This window comes from Vipera ursinii (assembly GCF_947247035.1).
Source record: "Vipera ursinii genome assembly, chromosome: Z".
Classification (NCBI taxonomy): domain Eukaryota; kingdom Metazoa; phylum Chordata; class Lepidosauria; order Squamata; family Viperidae; genus Vipera; species Vipera ursinii.
The window spans coordinates 41,551,846-41,569,229 of record NC_139517.1 but is presented as its reverse complement, the minus strand read 5'-3'; the positions used below and the strand labels follow the sequence as shown (position 1 = coordinate 41,569,229).

Genomic DNA, 17,384 nt, shown 5'->3' with positions numbered 1-17,384 from the left:
TTATTTAGATAATTTATCCAAAAAGGGACTGAAATGTCTATTTAGATATATTATTTAATTTTATACTAAAATATTAATGTTATGTAAACAAAATTCAACAGGCAGCAGTAGTTGCTGGCTCTTTAACATATCCAAACATCTGTGAAAAAAATATATTAGAGATAATAAATGGTAGGATAAACGGTTCAAAGATAAAAATCACTAAATTACTGCAAATGAAATGATAAGTATAATACGAGGAAAGTGAACATACTGAGAATTGTTGAGATTTGCATATATTCCATAAGCATACATATCGATAAGAAAACATCCAAGTATATTCATATTGCTTAAAGCTCTCTGTTTCTTTAGCACTTATAAAATGTTCAGATATGTTGGAGTCTCCAAGCTATGTGAGCAGTAATAGCATTTTCTGTGAGAAGTATGAAACCTCTTCCTTAAGAATTTTGATAACCTCATGTATCAAATATTAACACATCTGGAAAACCTGGATGACTTTAAGGTTATATTTAATGGAGTTGTTTATATTTAGTTCTTTTAAACTTTTAAGGGCACTATGTTCATATGTTGTCAAAATTGTTCTAACTTGATCTAATTTTGCAAGTATTTTTTTCTTTTTGCTGTCTCTAGGATTCATTATCATTTTGGAGAATATGGAAACTATTCCTTAAGAATTAGGCACCTCCAGAGCAACATCATAAACATTACATGTGACATAATTATCAATCAAAGTCCTCTCAACAGCTATCTCCGTATGTTACTTTAAACTTTTATAACTTGTTTGTTATAATGTTTGCCTTAATTTGTTTAGAAAACTAGTTGTTGTATAGTCATGTTTGGCTTAAGTATTTCTATTTAACTGTACTATCACATCTCAGTTTCAGGGATGGTGAATCTTTTAGAGACGGAGTGCCCAAAGTGCAACCCAAAACCTACTTATGTATTGTCGGGTGCCGGGTGGGTGTGGCCCATTGTGTGGGCATGGCTGCAGTGGTAACAGCAGACTGGGTAGGACTAAAAAGTTCAATCAATCAATTCCAACTTTGCAAGATCTTTTTTTCCCCACAAGAAGTTGAAATTCATTGATTGAATGAACCTTTTTTTTTTTGCACATGGCCTAAAGTGAAAAGGTTTTATAAAACCCAGCTGAAGGCCTAGGACTGGGGTGATTGCACGTGTGCCTACAGAGAGGGCTCTGCATAGCATCTGTGGCACACGTGCCGTAGGTTTGCCACCACGGCTATATCCTATGAACAAAAAGAACCTAAAACTTACAGAGTGGAAATCTGCTAACTTAACATTTCAGCCTCTTTTCTCCCATGCTTGTTAATATTATAAATAACCTTTAAAGTCTTCAACAATGGGTCAGCTGTAGTATTATATTTAACTATGATGGGTACAAGGTTCTGCATTGGAAAGGAAAAATTAGACAAGGCAGGGGGAGACAAGATTTGGCATGAAAAGAACGTAGGACATCAGATGAGCAATAGCTGAATTAGTAGAAGCATTCCATCCAGGTTATGGGAGGTAATGGTTTTATTATATTCTGTGCTGATAAGGCCACTCTTGAAGCACTGTGTCTATTTCTGGGCGCTCCATTTTAAAAGGAAGAACATAGAATATGTTTGGTAGTTAGTCTCTGTTGAAACTGGGAATACAAAAAAAAACCTAATAAGTTGAAATTAAAGAATTTAGCTGAATATTAGGAAGAATTTTCTAAGAATGAAGCAATAGTCTTAGTCTGCCTAAAACAGCGGTAAGCTATCCTAAGAGCCATGGTGGTGCAGAGGTTAGAATGTAGTATTGCAGGCTGACCCTGCACTGCACAGGAGTTTGATCCTGAATGGCTTAAGGTTGACTCAGCCTTCCATCCTTCCGAAGTCGGTAAAATAAGGACCCAGATTGTTGGAGGCAATATGCTGACTCTGTAAACTGCTTAGAGCAGACATGTCAAACACAAGGCCCGGGGGCCAGATCCGGCCCGCAAAGTGGTTTCATGTGGCCCGCGAAGCCATCCTGGAAACAGTGAGGGAACGGCCCTGGCTGCCTTGGGCCTGGCCCAGAGACCCTCCTCCTGCCAGAGACCCTCAGATCTGTCCCACTCCTGCCCAGGCCCCCATAGGCACCCTTGATGCGAACGATGTAGAGCTGGCCACGCCCACCCAGTAGGCCACACGCACTCTAGCCATGCCCACCCAGTAGGCCACGCCCACCCGGCCTCCTGAGGGCAACTGCAATGCTGATGTGGACCTCAATGAAATTGAGTTTGACACCCCTGGCTTAGAGAGTGCTGCAAAGCACTGTGAAGGGGTATATAAGTCTTAAGTGCTGTTGTTATTGCTGTCCCCTTGTGGCTTTGAAAAGTTAATAATAGATTAATAAGGATTGGAATAGAAAACTAACTGTGAGACTCTTCTAACTCATAATGATGTGATTATGCGAATATTGAATATGCTTCTGTTGAGAAAATGAAAGAATATAATCAATTAGTAAGATTCTACATTTAGGCAAGAAAAACCAAATGTACAGATATAGTATAGGGGATACTTTGCTCAATAGTAGTAACTGTGAGAGGGACCTCAGAGTCCTAGTGGATAATCACTTCAATATGAGCCAGCAGTGTGCTGCAGCTGCCAAAAAAGCCAACACAGTGCTAGGCTGCATTAACAAAGGGGTAGAATCAAGATCACGTGAAGTATTAATACCACTTTACAATGCCTTGGTAAGGCCACACTTGGAAAACTGCATCCCGTTTTTGTCACCATGATGTAAAAAAGATATTGAGACTCTGGAAAGAGTACAGAGAAGAGCAACAAAGATGATTAGAGGTCTAGAGGCTAAAACATATAAGGAACGGCTGCTGGAATTGGGTATGTCTAGTTTAAGAAGAGAAGGACTAGGGGTGACATGATAGCAGTGTTCCAATATCTCAGGGGTTGCCACAAAGAAGAGTGAGTCAAGCTATTCTCCAAAGCGCCTGAAGACAGGACAAGAAGCAACGGATGGAAACTAATCAAGGAGAGAAGCAATCTAGAACTAAGGAGAAACTTCCTGACAGTTAGAACAATTAACCAGTGGAACAACCTGCCTCCAGAAGCGGTGAATGCTCCAACACTGGAAGTTTTTAAGAAGAGACTGGACAGCCATTTGTGTGAAATGGTATAGGGTTTCCTGCCTGAGCAGGGGTTTGGACCAGATGACCTCCAAGGTCCCTTCCAACTTTACTATTATGATTATGAATTATAAAAATGATTGGAAAAATAAGGATGTTTCCCCCTGCTCCCTTCTTACCTCAGAGGAGTGTATGGTTGATAGCTGGCACTGGAGGAAAGCCCTGTGGATATATATTTAGCTCTTTATTTATTGCAAGTATTTTAATGTTTTCTTTTAAAGTTTTGTGATGAACAGATATAAAATTGTTTAAAATATATAAGCAGTTGATGCTACAGTGGTGGACTCTAAGTTGATGCTGAATTTAGTTACGGCAGCAAGACTTTTGATAGGGCAATATTGGAAGAAAGAGGAGCTGCCGACCATAGAAGAATGGACTTTAAAGGTTTCCGACCTGGCAGAGATGGCGAAGATTTCGGCTTACTTGAAAGATCATTCGCAAGAACGTTATATTATGGAATGGAGAAAGTGGATTGAGTTTATCCAGAATAAGTATAAGGTTAAGAAGTTTTATGTAGCATTCGAATAAGTCTTCTTTCGTGTTTTTTCTTTTTTTTTCTATCTTAGTTTTTTATATATATTTAATAATGTTAAGTTTTGTTTGTTCTTATATAAGTTAGAGAGTGATGGATTTTAGAATTTATGGTTGTTAGTATATGGTTGCTTATGATTGCTTTTTTATATATATATACCTTGTATTTAGCTCTGGGAAGTCCGGGGGGGGGAGGGGGGTGGGTGGGAGGTAGGGGAGGGAAGAGGGAGGGGGTGAGGGGGGAGGGAGGGGGGAGGGAAGAGGGAGGGGGGAGGTAGGGAGGGGAGGGTGGAGGGGGATGGGGGTTTTTTAAAGGAAAATTGTATTGTAAAACTTTTCAATAAAAAAAAATATAAAAAAAATAAAAAAAAGAACATAAAAAGAAAATATATAAGCAGCATAAATGGAAGTATTATGTAAAATTAATCATGATGGAGCTTGATGAAAAAAATCTTTGACTTACAACAGTTTGTTTAGTGACCTTTCAAAGTTACAATGGAAAAAGTGAGTTACAGCCATTTTTCTCACTTTACTGCTGTAGCATCCCCATGGTCTCATGATCAAAATTCAGATTTTTCAGAGGCAACTGACTCATTTTTTTTATGGTTTCAGTGTCCCGGGGTCACCTTTAGCAACCTTCTGACAAGCAAAATCAATGAGGAAGCCAGATTCACTTAACAGCTGCGTTAGTAATTTAACAACTGCAGCGATTCACTTAACAACTGGGCAAAAAAGGTTTAAAATGATGCAAAACTCACTTAACTGTCTTGCTTATCAATGGATATTTTAGGCTTACTTGTGGTCATAAGTTGAAGACTACCTGTATCAACACCAACTGTTACAGGCCTCAGAAAAAGGACAACTACTGCAACACCATGGCTTCTAATCCCAGCCTCTTGAGTCAGTCCAGAAGGATGCCATGATTGATGGTATCAAAACCCACTGAGAGATCAAAGAAAGCCAGATGGATGAACTATCCCATCCCACATCCACCAAAGGTGATCAAAAGCATAATTAGTGCCACCTTCCATAAAAAGGGGAAGTTGGAAACTGGTTGATATTGTCCATTGTGGGCTTCTTAAGGAGAAGGCAGACAACTATCTCTTTGAAGCAAATGGAGCCACCTTCTCCCATAAGAAAATATTAACCTTATGTGGATCTAAAACAGGTAGAGGAACTCACGTTCAAGGACTTTATCCACTTCATCATAATGAACAGGTTCAAATTCTTCCCAGATTATCACTCAAGAACATGCCTCAGGTAGTGCCATAGAACCTGTACAGCTGTAGACTAACCCCAAGTGAATCTGAACAACTTCATCCTACAGTTTCCTAGGATGGTCTTCTCTCTGTCATGAAAGAATTGGAATTAAAATTGATTGTAGCAACAATTCAGTTTAAGTTTAAGATAGGACTTCATAACTGAGATTATATAACAGCCACAAGCATTTTCTTGTGTATTATAAAGAATGACTACAGTATGTGAATATATTCAAGTCTCTTGTGTATTACTTATATAACAGAGTCTGTGTATTTCATATTTGAGGAAAACTAGGAACAGTATTCATTTTTTATTTTTGGATTTCTGAGTTCCTTTTCTCTTGAACATTTCAGTCAAGATGACTGGCAATTCCTTGATCTATTATATTAACATGAAGTTCTAGCAATTTGGATTATGTATCTTCTGTTTTTCTTCATCCAACCAACCTGTATCTGATACTAAATAGTATTTTAGGATTTGAGTAATTTCTGTAGATTTCAATTCTTAAGGATTTGAGACAACGAGAAACAGGATTGTGCTTCCAGGTTTCTTTATTAAAAATATGTCAGTTTCTTATGGCGAGTCCTATTTGTCTAACCCATAACGTAGGTTCTCCAGTCACCAGAATTAATAAAGATTGTTGTTGATCTATTTTCTGAATGTCTGTAGAGCTTCTCAGTCATCCAGGTCAAAGGTGCTTTTTCAAAAGGCTTTCAAGAAAAAAGCAAAGGAAGTCTAGTTGCCTTTTGAAAAAGCACCATTGGGACAAGATGTATTTTCTAATGCTATCAACCTTTTAAAAAAATATAAAGTGTGCAACTAGATTGCAGTTCTAAAAGCAGAAATGTTTAAAATTCAGTTAATGCTGAAGGATGTCAATTAAAAGAGGCTGATCAAGAATCTCTCTGATTGCAATATAAAAATATGAAGCAGAACTGGGGAGTGGTACAGTAGCCATTGAGAAAGGGAATGTTGGGATTAAACTTTGCATGAACCAGTTGGAATTAAGCATCCCCAGTTTTTACTCCTAACCATACTGTTCATTGGGGGGAGTATACGTAGAGATGCAGGTAGTTCTCATTTAGCAGGCAGTGACTGTTCAGAATGATAGCAATCATGAAAAATTTCAGCCTTAGTTACTACCTATTGAACTGTGCTTGACCTTGTTTCCCCTTCCCCCCTCACAGAGCAGTGATTGTCTAAACAAGTTTCCTGAGCTGCTTGTGGCACAGCATGTCCCTTAAAAAGTGCTAAGCAGTTGTTAACAAGTTCAGCTCTGTGTTCTTAATTAGTAGTTTAGAAATCTTCCACCTGCTGGCTGCTGCCTGACACTGACAAGACTTTAATTACTTTCACATTACAGTAAAGGCTTTTGTTACCTAAGCCACTGGCTAGGCAAACAGCTATGGTTAATGCATTCTTTTCAATGTTTATTCCTCATTGTGTGCCTGCTTAGTCTTTTGTAATCTCCTCTTCTCCAAATAATGTAAATGCACAAACGTTAATATAAATACAAACATTAATGTAAATATAAACTTTCTTGCCAATTATCTCAATTTTGGAGTGAGCATTCATTTAATTATTGAGTTCCCAATTCCAATTGTAGTTGCTGAATGAGGACTATCTGTAATTAGCCGAGCCTCTGAACTTTTATTTCCTTCCCATGTCTGAAAGACTTAAATGTTGCATGTCTTTGGAACAGGGCTAGTATAGATTGGACGAATGTTCTCAAAGTTTTCATCACCTCTCTCAGTTCAATCTTTATACTGAGTTCTCTCTCATTCCATAATAGAGGAGAGTACAGGTAGTTAGAAAGTTTAAATAACTCAGGCTTTCCTATCACCATGTTTCCCCCCTAAATAGAGTTTGTCTTTATTCTTCTTTCATGCAAGCTCTAGCCTTAAGAATATTTATGAAAGTTTTATTTCTGACTTTAGCATTTTCCTTTCCACATACAGTATTCTGTATAAAGATATCTTTTTGCAGCAAGAAATTAATAAATGTGAACTCCAAATCTGTTCAAGAAATATAAAAAGAAATGTTATAATAGCACATAATATCTTCTTAATTTACATGCACATCTTTTATCAATTTACTGCTTTTTACATTATTGGTATTTCAGCTGCTTCCCCCACTCTCCTTAGTTATTCTTGATGCTCATGATTTCAACGGAACTGTTTCCATTCCTATTGCTGCAATATCTGATGATTTCTTTCTGGCAGCTGTCAAAGCACATTAGCAAGAAATGTAGTTATGTAGGCTACTTTTAGGGGATTGTATGGATGCCATATAATCTTTATTATACTTGAACCTACCTTATTTAGTATTTAATCTTAATATTTTAATATGTTGTTACACTTTGCTATGGTATAATGTATAATCATTTTTTCCTAGCCATTCCTTTTCCAGGAAGCCTACATAAAAATGTTTATTACAGTGAAGACCTTTTATAATGGTTCTTGAAAGAGTTGAATAATTTAGAAAATTTGGTATTTCACAAAAAAGTTTGTCAAAATGTGAAAAAGAAATCTATTTTTTATGGATTACATTAAACAATGTGGTTAAACATGGGGACACCATGTTTTTCTTTGTGTTTGTACAAAATTTGGTTTCCAACCTTCAAAATAAACTAAAGCCATTTCAATTACAAACCTGATAAATATAAATGGACCTTTTTTTTAAAAAAAGTATGAAAATAATTGTTTTAGAATATATATACTATTGTGTTTTCTTTTATGCAGCTATTTTATTTGCATTTCTCATCTACATGGCTATTTTCATTATTCTGATGATTGGACAGATTTGCATAAAGTAAGTAAATATTTTAAAATGAGAATGAATTGGATGTATACATTATTTTTTCATATTTGCATGTTAAAGTCAGTTCAACCATTGAACAATAGAGCAGTATATTAAGATTTTTCCTAGAAATCTTTCTCAAAATGTATATTTTTGGGGTAGTATTTTCTTTATTAAGGAAAGGGCCTTCAGGGGGACCTTCTCCACTTACAATTTCATCACTGGGCTCCCAGAGTTGCTTGTTTTGAAAGCAACTTCAAAGCTTTGAAGAGCTTCAAAGTGCTTGATTGTGACTGGATAATGATGATTTTAGATGAACGTTTGTGGTACTCAAGACTAAAGTTGATTTTCTAAATTTCTGTTTTATAGCACTGAACAAGTCAGAAATTGGTTCTTCAAAAAGATGGATCCTAGAGAAACTGATCGACTTATTAATTCAGTAAGATCTTTAATAGTGGGATCATATAAATTAGTTTTCAGAGTTCACTCTGCTGTTTTCTGAGACAAATAAGTCGTGAAAGCTTAACTATATGGGCTGATAATTAGATTTTTCTCTACAAATGAATTGTCTTCTAATGAGCTCAATTGTGCACGTTGACCATAAAACCTGAGAGCTTTATGATCATGAAATAATTCTGTAAATATTCAGAATTCAAAACTTCAAAGTATTTGAAGATAACCTAGCATCACTGCATCTCAGTTGCTTTTCATGTAAGTGCTTCAGACACTAGTTCTATGATTTTTTGCTTAATGAGATAAAAGTCAATCTGAGTTTAGTAAAGCATATACCTGCATAAATATCATTGTTTCAGCCTAAATATGTTGAGTAATTATCATTGATATGATATTAGTACTGACCTATGTTTAGTTAAGCTAGAGAAGAATGCTATACTTATTCATTGTTATGCTCTAGAATGAGGCCAAATATAATTACGAGAGCACCAGATGTGTCTCTGTATTCCTTTTGCAATCTTAATTACCAATTGGTACAGTGGTGAATATACAAAATTAGCCCAAGCTGTTGGTGTTAATGGGCTCATTTGGACATTTAAGAATATAGGAAGCACTCTTAACCACGTAGTTGCTGTGGAGGGCATGACTAAATACCACAGTAAAATATCCATTTCTGAGATGGCAAATTATTAAGCAAAACAAAAGCAAATTGATGAGTCTTAAAAACCAATTAACTTTTCCCCTAGTCTTTCAAGAGTTGAGTTCTGAACTCCTCAATACCGAACTATATATTTTCCCACAGACAGCATAACATAGTATTTTATTTTATTTACAGTCAATGACCAGTAATAATACTGTTGCCTATCCCAGGTCCTTGGTAAGGAAATAGGTAGACAGAAATGCCAAATCCAGTCTGAACATCTGGCTGACTGTGTGAATAACAATAGCAATAATAATAATAATAGTAGTAGTAGTAGTAGTAGTAGTAATAGAGTTGGATGGGACCTTGGAAGTCTTCTAGTCCAACCCCCTGCTCAGACAGGAAACTCTATCCCATTTCAGACAAATGGTTGTCCAGTCTCTTCTTCAAAACTTCATGTTGGAGCACTCACAACTTCTGGAGGTAGGTTGTTCCACTGATTAATTGTTCTAACTCTCAGGAAATTTCTCCTTAACTCTAGGTTGCTTCTCTCTTTGATTAGTTTCCATCCATTGCTTCTTGTCCTGCCTTCTGGTGCTTTGGAGAATAGCTTGACTCCCTCTTCTTTGTGACAACCCCTGAGATATTGGAACATTGCTATCATGTCATCTCGTCCTTCTCTTAATTAGACTAGACATACCCAATTCCAGCAACCATTCTTTATATGTTTTAGCCTTCAGTCCCCCAATCATCTTTGTTGCTCTTCTCTGTATTTTTTCTAGAATCTCAACATTTTTTTATATCATGGTGATCAAAACTGGATGGAGTATTCCATGTGGGCATAACCAAGGCATTATAAAGTGGTATTAACATTTCACATGATATTGATTCTATCCCTCCGTAAATGCAGTCTAGCACTGTGTTGGCTTTTTTGGCAGCTGCAGCACACTGTTGGCTCATATTTGAGTGATTGTCCACTAGGATTCTAGAAAAAAAAAGATTCCAAGGTCCCTCTACTATTGAGCCAGGTACCACCTACTGTACCTGTGCATTAGGTTTTTTTTTTTGCCTAAATGGAGAATCTTACTTTTTTTCACCACAATTTCATTTTGTTAGATAGCGCCCAATGTTCAAGTCTCTCAAGACCCTGCTGTATCTTAAGCCTATCTTCTGGAGTGTTGGCTATTCCTGCTGGCTTGGTGTCATCTGCAAATTTGATGAGTTCCCCATCTCATCAAATCATTGAAGATATTGAAGAGCCCTGGGCCCAGAACAGAGCACTGGGGCATCCCACTACACACTTCCCTTCATGTAGGACCATTGAGAACTACATGCTGAGTATGGTCAATCAGCCAGCTATGAATCCATCTGCTAGTGATGCTGTCTAACCCATATTTTTCTAAGTAGTAGACTGTGTTCTACTTTATCAAATGCCTTACTGAAGTTCAAGTAAATTATATCCATAGCATTCCTCTGGCCCACTAGTTTTGTCATCTGGTCAAAGAATGCAATAAGATTTGTCTGGCATGATCTGTTTTTGACAAACCCATGTTGGCTTTCGGTAATGACCTTGTTTGCTTCTAGGTGTTTGCTGATTCATTGCTTGATTATTTTTTCCAAAATCTTCCCAGGTATTGAGGTCAGACTGATAGGTCTATAGTTTCCTGGATCCATTTTTTTTCTTTTTTGAAGATGGGAACTTTATCAGCTCTTTTCCAGTCCTCTGGTAGTTTTCCAGAGCTCCAGGATCTTTGAAAAATATAGTTCAGTGGTTCTAAAATCACAACTGCCAATTCCTTCAGAACCTTGGGGTGTAATCTATCTGGTTCTGGTGATTTGAACTCGTCTAGGGTGGACAGTTGGTCACTTACCATTTTCTTGACTATCTTAACTTGTGTTTCTAATGTTTTTTACGGTGTTGTTTTTGATAGGTTGGACTGTTTTTTCCCTTTGTGTAAAGACAGATCCAAAAAGAAATAAAGTACTTCTTCTTCCTCCCTTTTACATGTCACTTCTTGCCACATTCTCCCACTATAATGGCCCAATCATTTCCTTAATTTTTTCTTCTTTTTTATATGTTGAAAGAAGCTTTTTTATTTTTGACTTTTTTCAAAAATTCATTTTGAGCCTTAGCTTTCCTCACTTCATCTTTGCACACTTGGGCTATTTGCTGCTATTCTGTCTTAGTTATGTGCTCCTCTTTCCACTTTTTATACTTGTCCTTTTTGTCTTTCAGTTTATCAGAGAGTTCTTTATGCAGCCATGCTGGTTTCTTTTGAGAGCTGTTATTTTTCTTCTTCATTGGTATTGTGCTAGACTGGGCTTTTATAATCTCACTTTTCAAAATTTCCCAAGGTTCTTGAGTTGTTTTCCCCTTGAGGTTTCTCATCCATTGAATCCTTCCCAAGCTGTCCCTAAGTTTATTGAAATTAGCTCTCTTGAAGTCCAAGACTCTAGTTTGACTATGTTCTATTGCTTGTGCTTCCATAATGTTGAATTCCAATATTGCATGTTCATTCTCCCCACTCCTCCAATGTTCCTGTGGCTTCAACACCTTCATATCATTTCATCTCTGTTAGTGAGAATTAAGTCCAATATGGATGATCCCCTAGTTTCCTTTTCTACTTTTTGGGAGACAAAGTTGTCTGCTAGGTTTGCCGGGAATCTGTTTGATCTTCCACTTGATGCAGAGTTTGTCTCCCAGTTGATATCAGGGTAATTAAAGTCCCCCATTACTATTGTGCTTCCTACATAGCTTAGTTAACTGACTAGCAAACAGTTCATCTATTTCCTCTGGTTGGGTGGCCTATAGTATACACCTATGGCAATGTCATTTTCCCCCTTTTTCATTGACCCAAATGCATTCAAGACAGTTTTCATCATTGTTGTGCTCTATTTCTGTAGAGATGTAGTTATTTCTTATAGAGAGAGCAATTCCACTTCCTCTTTTATTTGGTCTGTTTCTTTTAAATAATTTGAATCCCTTTAGCTGTGTGTTCCATTTGTGGGTTTCATCCCACCAAGTTTCTGTAATGGCAACAGTATCACATCTGCCGTCATTTACCTGAATAATAAATACTAAAACTGGTAAATGGTATTCTATTTTGTAGCATGACAACTTTCCAGACATGTTGTAGTAAAAATAACCTTAAATATTATATAAAAACATTATTTTAAAACTGTAAAATAAAATTAAAAATTAAGAAAGACAGGAAACTGGTAGGATTGAAGAAAACAATGCTAGAAATATCCAATTCAATACAGAACATGGCATGTGGGAAAAAATACAGTGAATAGATTATGAAAAGACAAGACCTTTATCAAACTTAACAATTTTATAACTAGGTTTTCATACTTAATTTTTCCTTGTCTCCGTCATTTTTAGGAGCTTGGATCTCCAAGCAGAACAGATTCCATTGGTGGTGAATTCCCAGTAGGAGTATGGAACACTGCTTCCTCTCTACAGAGACTTCGTTCCCTGGATACCTTCAGAGGGTAAATTACAGTTCTGGATAATTCCTTACAATTTTTCTGTAAATATCTTTGAGGATATTATCAGCTGAGATTTATAGGTGCAGTAGTATTCACATTCATAAAGTAGTAATGACAGCTATCAAGAGTGGAACCCATTTGTCCTATTCAGTGATGCTGTAAGTAACAACAGAATGATACAAACTGGTACAATCTGGACACTTCTTGTTCTTTACTGTGATTAGAAACTGGACTCATCTCAGATTCAGTTCATATGCCCCTGAAGTAATAGAAATCATTACTTTGGTTTTGGAGGTTCTGATTTCCTGTTAGGTTGTTCTGTTGAACAACTGAACTTGCTCTTAGAAAAGAAAATACAACAGACTTAAGGCTCTTCTGGATGGGATTACTGATCTGGTAACTGTGAGCAACATCATAGCTGCTTGAGCCCTCATCAGACTTAAACTTGCCTACTTGGGAGGAGGGTAAACTAGTCTGCTGGGTTTCTCTGAGGAAATGAAAGAATACCTGTCTTTATTTTGAATACCTCTATTTCTTTGATGAATTTTCTCAACCTGTTGTCACTGACATAGCAGCATTGGGTAGCAATCAGGGAAATGTATCCTAACATACCTAGAAAATCCATATTGAGGGACACTATTGTTTGTTTATTTCTTAAATTTATGTGTCACCCATCTTATCAGAGATCATGTCAGCTGAAAATCCTTGACTGACAGGGACTGCAGCATGCGTTCTCAGCCACTGGAAAGGATCTTTGGTTTTCAGCTAATCATTGCATTTTCAACTATCCTATTTACTCACAAACGAAGCTCCCCATCTCCCCAAGGTCTCATTTGGATAAAAGGTGATTGAGCGCCTATGGAAGCCTTGGAAACGCAGTGATTCACTGCCTTTCCAAGTGTCCCTAGGCACTCAAACACCTTTTATCCAAACAGAGAGGAGATTTTTCTGTATGCGAATGCAACACTTCAAAACGCAGCGATTCGTTGTCTTTCCAAGTGTCCCTAAGTGCTCAAATACTTTGTATCCAAATGGAGACTTTGGGGAGATGGGGAGATCCTTCTGTGTGTGAATACAGTGCTTCAAAACCCAGCAATTTGCTGCGTTTCCAAGTGTCCCTAGACACTCAAACACCTTTTGGTTAGGATTAAGTCCAGATTAAATAATTGATCCTTTGGTTTGTACCTCCATCCTTTGAGTGACAAGGTTGTTAGCTAGGCATGTCGAAAATCTGTTCAGTCTCCAGTTTGTTGCAGAGTTTGTTTCTCAGTTGTTGTCGGGGTACTTAAAATCCCTAATTACTACAGTATTGTTTTTCCTGCACACCTCAGTTTACTGATTAGCAAAACATTCATCAGTTTCTTCTGCTTGGTTGAGTAGCCCTTAGTTGTCCTAAAAATTGGTTTCCTTCTTCTTCAAAATTTAGTTTATAGCCCTTCAGAGTAGCTGAACCAGATGTTTAACAAACACATTCTTCCCAATCTTTGTGAAATACAGCCCATCTCTTGCCAGTCCTTTCTGCAAATAATGTATAATATTTGTAATCCAAAGTTCTGTTAGTGGCACCATCTGTTCAGCCAAGGTTTTACCTCTAAATTCCTCCATTCCTTTATTGGGTTTTGTCCTTCCATTGGAAGTATAGATGAAAACACCACCTGCGGTCCAAAACTCTTTTGCCTTCTTGCCTAACTGCTCACAGTCTGTTGATAATTTTTTCAGGCTCTTTGTTGCCTTGTTCATGCCAACATGAAAAAGGAGAAAGAGGTAATAATAGGTGAGCTGAATTATTTAAAAAAGGATCTCTGTCACATCTTGATCTTTGCATTTGAGAAAAAACCTCCCTCTGATCTACAGATTGCTGATTCTGTTCCTCTGAGAAGTGAGTCAGTGTGTGATAGTGGCGAATATCTGTACAGGTGGAGAATGAGGGTGGAGGTTCATTCTCCGAGCTTGTGGGTTGCTTTCTGAATGTTTCGTTACTATGCTAGGTAATATATTCAGTGAAGTTTAGGGGATGTCAGTATCAGTGTTCTGCTTATAAGGGCCTTGTGTAGTCAGTAAGTCCTGTGATGGGAAGGTCATGTTAGGTGAGGGTCACATCAGGTGAGGATCTTGTGATGGGGAGGTCATATAAGGTGAGGGTCATTGGGAGATGAAGTGCTGATTTGTGTTTTGTGTGGGTTGGTTGAAGGTCAGTGCCATCACTGGTTGGCTGTGCAGTTGATTTGAATTCTGGGGGGTTTGTAGGATGGTTATGGGTCGATGTGTCTGCTGATGGAGTGCCAGGCTTCAATAAATTCATGTGCACAGCGGGCGGTAGTGTGGACAATGATTTTTTTATTGCTCCAATCGAATTGATGCTGTTCGATGTCAATATAGAAATTAGGGATTTGGGATCGTGGTAATTGATTGCCAGCTGGTATTTGTGTATTCTGATTTTCAATTGACGTGATGTTTGTCCCACATAGAATTAGTTGCAGTTGTTACAGTTGGATTAATAAATTACATTATTTTTCATCCTTCTGTATCTTGTTTTTGGTTCTGGATAATTTCTGGATATTCCTAGAGGTTGGAGAATTCTGTCTGTCATTTCCGACATCCCTTTTGTGTATGGTAGGGTTAGTTTTTGTATAATGGTTGATTGTGTAAGTTGGATGCTGTGTGTTAGAATATGAAGTTTTTTGGATAGCTGTTACAGAGAAAGACATCTAGCAGCCATTTCTCTTCCACTTTTTTTAGTGCTGTGGTGCCACAGTGTGTCTTGGCCCTTCTGAAGAGGGTTTGGATGCACTATGTGCAGTGGAATGGTTGCTTATGAAGTGAGGGTCTGGGTTTGCTGTAGTGAGTCAGTACCACAAGCCTTTTTTTAGAAAGGAGGGGGAAACTCAGCAGATTAGTCTTCTTTGTGATAATAGTTTTCTTCCTGTCACTGGAATATTTGGTGAAGACCCTTTTCCAGATGCCTACATGTTTTCTCCTACAGAGAGGATATCAAAGTTATTGAGCTCCAGTGGCTGGGACAGTCTTCTTAGGGTTGTTTTGTTCTCTGAGTGACATGCTGCCATTACTATTCCCCAAGAGCAGGGGTGTCAAACTGCCAGTCCTCGGGCCAGATGCATCACAACGAAATCGTGCCCACCCCATTGCTGGCACTGAGGAAAAGGTTCCGATACGTCGTGCAACGTCACGAGTTTGACATGTCTGCCCTAGAGCTTTGTTTTTCTTGGTAGTTGTTTCTTCCTTCGTGTTTTCAGTGTGAATACAGATGTCTGCCTTTGCTAAGTATTCTTCATTTACTCAGAGGAGTCTCAGAGGGGTTACACATGCCTCTAGACTCACCATTTCTTCTCCAGCAATCCAATCAGTTGGTGCTTGGTGCATGTATAATTTGAGTCCTCTATGGGCAGGAATAAGGGATGCGGTGGCTCAGAGGGTTAGGACGCTAAGCTTGTTGATCAGAAGGTCGGCAGTTTGGCAGGTCGAATCCCGAGTGCTGCGTAACAGAGTGAGTGCCTGTTACTCGTCCCAGCTTCTGCCAATCTAGCAGTTCGAAAGCACGTAAAAATGCAAGTAGAAAAATAGGGACCACTACGGTGGCAAGGTAACAGTGTTCCATGCGCCTTTAGCGTCTAGTCATGCCGGCCACGTGACTACGGAGACGTCCTCGGATAAGCGCTGGCTCTTCAGCTTTGAAACGGAGATGAGCACCGGCCCCTAGAGTCAGAAACGACTAGCACGCATGTGCGGGGGAACCTTTACCTTTACCTTTTATGGGCAGGAATATAAATGTACATTCATTGGAAGTCATCAAGGTGCTAGTCTGTTTCTCTATGACTTGTTACTCTTCAGGGTTGTACAGGTGCAAATAGATCTTCCCTTGTAGATTTTCTGATTCAGATTCTTAGCTTAATCTACTGAACAAGTCCCTGTGATCCCAGTAAATACAAGGAAAACTATCTTTTTAACAATCTTTTCAATACATTGGTCCTTATGGCAAAGAGAATTTTTTGAGTTTAATAAATTCAATAAATTTATTCAAATTCAATAAATAAATACATTCACCAACCTTATTTTAGAAGATTAGTCTTTTGCTCCCTCTTGTGCCTCATATTGAAAAAATATTTAAATACAACGACGTGAAAACAAATCAGGTATTCTTCTCATCTAATTGTATCATATCAGAAAGCCTTCTATACTCACAAAACACAGCTTATACATCCACAAAGAAGCAGGCAGAGAAATAAAAAAAATCAATCAGGACACACAAGAGAAGAGAAAATTTAGTTATCACTTTGCAATTAATGTAAAAAAGGAATAGAAAAGGGTAAATCCAAGCTTCCTTAGTTCAGTGTATATCTGTCATGCCCCCTCCTTACCATTTCATTTACTGGAGTTCCAAAAAGGAGAAAGAACAACAAAAAGGAAAAGATAGTTTGCAAACCAAAAAAAGACTCCTTTCTAATGCAAAAGGCAAATATGTAACTAAAATGTTTAAGATGTAGTAGGCAATTTTTATTGTGCATATTTTTTTTAAATTACCATTTTTCCCAAGGGGAAAATCTTGGAAGCCCCACCTCCAAGCTGAACTCACCTGAGAAACTTCTTGCTTCAGGTTTCTTCAAACCTCTTGTATTTGTTTGGAAACCCAGTAGAGAAATGGGCATTTTCTGCTCATGTGATTACAAGTCTTGAGTAGAGCTTTCATTTTGGCCCCCAAAACTATTAAAAGTTCTCATCACACTGGCTGGGCGAGCGGTCTAGGAAGAAAATGAGCATTTAAGATTGACCAATCGCAACAGAGATATATTGTGGAATGGAGAAGATGGATTGAATATATTCAGAATAAATATGGGACTAAAAAGTTTCATCTAGCATTTGAATAAGTAGTGGTTTTATATGATGTATAATTAGTTATTTGTTATTTGTTAGCAATATGATGACTATGGAGAGTTAAAGTACGACAGAATTTAATGTTTTACTTTTGGGTTGTTAGCATATTTTAGCTTATGTTTGTAATACTATACCCTGTATTCAGCT

At 37.7% G+C, this 17,384-nt stretch overlaps 2 protein-coding genes across 5 annotated transcripts in view; both read left to right on the top strand.

Annotated features, from left to right (window-relative positions):
- Positions 1 to 17,384, top strand: part of LOC310649764 (B-cell antigen receptor complex-associated protein beta chain-like) — a 433,035-nt gene that overhangs the window by 138,503 nt on the left and 277,148 nt on the right. The gene's annotated exons all lie outside the window — the stretch shown is intronic.
- Positions 1 to 17,384, top strand: part of LOC310649762 (heparan-alpha-glucosaminide N-acetyltransferase-like) — a 42,079-nt gene that overhangs the window by 2,789 nt on the left and 21,906 nt on the right. The window contains exons 4-7 of the mRNA XM_083378516.1: positions 631 to 752; positions 7,705 to 7,774; positions 8,132 to 8,201; positions 12,241 to 12,350. Of these exons, the coding sequence (XP_083234642.1) occupies positions 631 to 752; positions 7,705 to 7,774; positions 8,132 to 8,201; positions 12,241 to 12,350 (372 nt within the window). The remainder of the gene's footprint in view (positions 1 to 630; positions 753 to 7,704; positions 7,775 to 8,131; positions 8,202 to 12,240; positions 12,351 to 17,384) is intronic.